At 39.3% G+C, this 4592-nt stretch overlaps 1 protein-coding gene across 2 annotated transcripts; it reads left to right on the top strand.

Moving 5' to 3' along the window:
- The first annotated feature begins 219 nt into the window (after positions 1-219).
- On the top strand, positions 220-4001 carry LOC110488901 (stonustoxin subunit beta). Of its 2 annotated transcripts, XM_021561353.2 has the most exons (5): positions 220-352; positions 2115-2202; positions 2486-2532; positions 3380-3459; positions 3753-4001. In XM_021561353.2, exons 2-5 carry the CDS (start codon positions 2120-2122, stop codon positions 3810-3812), a joined length of 270 nt encoding a protein of 89 aa, XP_021417028.2. In that variant the 5' UTR covers positions 220-352; positions 2115-2119; the 3' UTR covers positions 3813-4001. The 2 variants fall into 2 exon arrangements, with proteins under 2 accessions (XP_021417028.2, XP_021417027.2); XM_021561352.2 differs by having other exon boundaries at positions 228-352; positions 3380-4001.
- Positions 4002-4592: the final 591 nt, after the last annotated feature.

Genomic DNA, 4592 nt, shown 5'->3' with positions numbered 1-4592 from the left:
TTCCACTTTGAAGTTATGGGGTATTGTGTGTAGGCCAGGGACAAAATGACTACATTTAATCCATTTTAAATTCAGGCTGTAACACTACAAAATGTGGAAAAAATCAAGGGGTGTGACTACTTTCTGAAGGCACTGTACATACTTCAACCTACATACACACAGCCACACCCATACAGATAATACCCAGAGCACACAGGAGGGAGGGAACCTCCAGTTACTGTATCCAAAGGTCAACTGTAGGTGGCCGCACCTAGGAGGAGGAGTCACGTCATTGAGGTGGTTCCCTAACAACATCTCTAAGATATTTTAGTAATCTAATGCGACATTCTGGGTGTAATATTCAGGCTACAAGGTAAGAACCAAACTAATGATGACAGTATAGTGAAATGTATGATGTATACAGTGGTGTAAAGTTCTTAAGTAAAAATAATAAGTACTACTCATTTTTTGTGGTATCTGTACTTTACTATTTCTATTTTTGACAACTTTTACTTTTACTCCACTACATTCCTAAAGAAAATAATGTACTTTTCACTCCTTACATTTTCCCTGACACCCAAAAGTACACGTTACATTTTGAATGCTTAGCAGGACAGGAACATTGTCTAGTTCACACACTTATCAAGAGAACATCCCTGGTCATCCCTACTGCCTCTGATCTGGCAGACTGACTAAACACATTTGTAAATTATGTCTGAGTGTTGATCCTGGCTATCGGTAAATAAAAAAAAACAAGAAAATAGTGTTGTCTGGTTTGCTTAACATAAGACATTTTAAAATATTTATACTTTTACTTTTATACTTAAGTACATTGAAATACATTTAGACTTTTACTCAGGTAGTATTTTACTGGCTTTTAATTTTACTTGAGTCATTTTCTTGTAAGGTGTCTTTACTTTTACTCAAGTATGAAATTTGGTACTTTTTCCACCACTGGATGAACAATGAAATGTATGTGATTCTAGCAATGGTTAATACAAACAATGGAGTTGAATAACCTTATATGTTGGGCTATGATGGGTTATACAGCTGTACTAAGCTTATGAGACATTATATTCTTCAAGATATTTATTTCAAATGACCAACTAAAAGCAGTAAATATTGCAGATTGTCACGTCTACTCCTTCTCCCTCCCTCCGGCACTCGACGTCGCCTGTCTACTAACCACCGATCTTGGCTTTATTATTATGTACACCTGTTCCCCATCATTACGCACACCTGGTCGTCATTCCCTCCCTGATTACTCCCCCTTTATTTAGCCCTCAGTTGTCTTCAGTCATTAGGTGTTATTGTTTTCTCTCACGTTCATTACCTGGCTCGTGTTTGATCTACTGTATTGGTTCTTTATTAAAAGCACCTTCCACACCTGTTTCCTGACTCCCGGCATATACGTTACACAGAAGAGTTTCAGTAGACTGTGTGAAGGAGAAGTACTGGAATGAGCTGCCACAGTTACAATCAATCAGTCATTCATGATCGTTACAATATGACCTGGGTTTATTGAAACGGACGGCGGTTGCAACACTCATTGACCTTGGATCAATGATAGACAGAATCCACAGACACTGGAATAGGAGAAAACAACAGAACGATACTGTGGAAAATACTCAATATTCTGTAAATATAAATACACTCCCCACCCTATCTATTTGTACAGTGAAGCTAAAAGTTTTAATTTGTCTCTTGTGTGTCCAATAGAAATGAATGGTAAATAATGTAATGGATGTATTGTATTAGGCACATCATAATCTGAAATACAACAAAAACAAACTGCAAACATTTGACTACCTTAATACGCTATAAGGGAATTTGTCCAAATAATTATAACACCTTCAAATGGAGGGACTAGACACACAAAGTGCTTTAATTTCTAAATCGTAAAACAGATATGTATGAAAAAGCACTCAAATAAAAGCTTCACTGTCCAAATAAATAAAAAGGTTTGTGTATCATTTGAGTGACCCCCCCCCATCATGATGTAAGCATTGGCCGGCTTTTTATTGTTGGTTTTCTCTAATTGTTTTTCAAACAATCACTTTGCACTACAACTATTGTATTGCATGATCATTTTTGGTCTGTATATTTTTTTCTAAATGCTGGATGTCTTTGATTAGATACAATGAGTCTCTCTGGGGGAAGAGAGGAGGAGGAGGGGGCGACGGACTTTAAGATGAGTCTCTCTGGGGAACGTGACACTGACAGGTGGGAGGAACGGTTGAGAGAGAGAGAGAGAGAGAGAGAGAGAGAGAGAGAGAGAGAGAGAGAGAGAGAGACTTAATTTATGCTTGCTTGTGAGTGTATCCATAACTTGAATTGTATGTTCTTGTATTAGTGACATGACATCATCATTGCTCAACAGAAATGATTAGTGTGTTTATGTGTGAGTGAGTGAGTGAGTGAGTGAGTGAGTGAGTGAGTGAGTGAGTGAGTGAGTGAGTGAGTGAGTGAGTAAGTGATATGGAATCATGGTGTTTTATTCCTACAGTGTGGACCATGGTGGAGAGTGCTGTTCGAAATCCGATCTTAAGAAATGTGAGTGTTGACTAGGGTTACAAAGCCACCGATAATTTATTCAGTAATTTTGGTAATTAACAGAAAATCTATTGAAATCTATAGTAACTTTGGTCATTTAAAATTGAATCACTAATGTTTTTTCATATATAGAATTCATTGTTTATATCTGTGTCAATATTATCCATGATTCTCTAGTGGATAGACCAGGTTCAAGAGAAAATAGGCTACTTAATGAAAAAAAGCATCTAATCAACATTGGCATTATCTTCAATGAACTTCCAACTATTGACTTTGTTCCCAATTGCCACCAGTTTGTCGCCATATTGACCTAGTAAAATACATGTAACATATAAAGGATATCTCATGCTGAAACTCTCCTATTTAACACCAAGGGTATTCACTAACCTGATGGTTTATTTTTAGGATAATGTTTTACAGCTATGTCATTCTCTTTTTTTATCATCTTATTTGATTCATTTATATCTTTTACATGTGATACAGTCACACAGAGGGCCAGAGATAATTCCAGAACACCTGATTGAACTAGTTGGTCCAGTCAGATTGAAACTCTCATTCTATGGAACCATAGATCCAAACCACCAACATCCCACTAAGTATAACTAGAATGGTGCCGTCAACTCTGTAGCTGGCACTGTTGGTGAACTGCTTCCTGTAGACTGATGTAGAATTAGGAACGGGAACAAACATTCTCTAATGTTGATTTAAGTGATAAAAGAAAAGTGTTCTGAAAGCAACAATTGGGCTCCAGCCTGACAATCACTGACGACATCATATGTAGCTGGAGAACAGTAAACAGTGTTGGTTGGCTCTACTGATGTCATGTTGTCTTGGTCTCCCCCATCAGATGCCTCTGATCTCACACTGGACCCAAACACAGCATTCAGAGAGCTTACTCTGTCTGAGCAGAACAGGAAGGTGACAAAGGTGAGAGACGAGCAGCCGTATGCTGATCACCCAGAGAGATTTGACTTCTGCAGACAGGTGCTTTGTAGAGAGGGTCTGACTGGGCGCTGTTACTGGGAGGTAGAGTGGAGTGGGGAAGGGGCTGATATAGCAGTGACATATAAAGGAATCAACAGGATAGGTGATGGTAATGACTGTGATCTTGGATTCAATATCAAGTCCTGGAGTGTGCACTGCTCTGATGATGGTTACAATGCCTGGCACAATGACGAGAGTATTGCCATACCTGTCCCCTCCTCCTCCCACTCAAACAGAGTAGGAGTGTATCTGGACTGGCCCGCTGGCACTCTGTCCTTCTACAGCGTCTCCTCTGATGCACTGATCCGCGTGCACACATTCCACTCCACATTCACTGAGCCTCTCTACCCAGGATTTGGGATTTGGGCGACTGGCTCCTCAGTGACCCTGTGTCAGGTAGAATAGCCTCCTGTTTCCTGGAGGAACATCAGGGAAGTCACACTCCAGTTCAAACACCTGTAAGCATGACAGAACACACACTTTCAGAAAAAAAGGGTATGGTTAGGGTACGATATTGTTCCCTGTGGTACAAATATCAACATACACCATTATGTACTTATGTACACATAGTAATCTAGTACAATGGTACATTTTTGTACCAAATATTTTGAATATAAAAGTACAATCATTGGAGGTGTAGCTTATTGGGGGAGTGGCTTTCAATTAGTTATTTTTGGCCACCCTTGAGTGGAAGTGTTGTACCAGTGGTCCATGGTTATGTTAATTTGAGTTTGAGCATATCTGCTGGATATCTTTTCAAGACGTATATACATATGTAAGAGCATGTGACAATAAAGAGCTGTAAATAATATTATAGCGACATTAACCCAACATTGAGCCACCTTGTCAAGAGGTATGGACCTCTTGGCATGATGGTGTGGTGCTGGCTTAACAGTCACTGGACCCAGGTTCAAATCCTGGTCGGGTCTACCCCCTGAATTTATTACCTTTGTGTCAAAAGGGGGATGGTGGGAAGTGTACATGTGAGAGACCTGGTATAGAAAATAGGTATATTAATTATAAATCATTTGGTGGGTGCTTATGCCGTGTTTGTCTTATACACATGTGGGAATTAG

The sequence above is a fragment of the Oncorhynchus mykiss genome, chromosome 14 (assembly GCF_013265735.2).
Source record: "Oncorhynchus mykiss isolate Arlee chromosome 14, USDA_OmykA_1.1, whole genome shotgun sequence".
Taxonomy (NCBI): domain Eukaryota; kingdom Metazoa; phylum Chordata; class Actinopteri; order Salmoniformes; family Salmonidae; genus Oncorhynchus; species Oncorhynchus mykiss.
The sequence above is the reverse complement of the archived record's forward strand: the minus strand, read 5'-3'. Positions and strand labels throughout refer to the sequence as shown.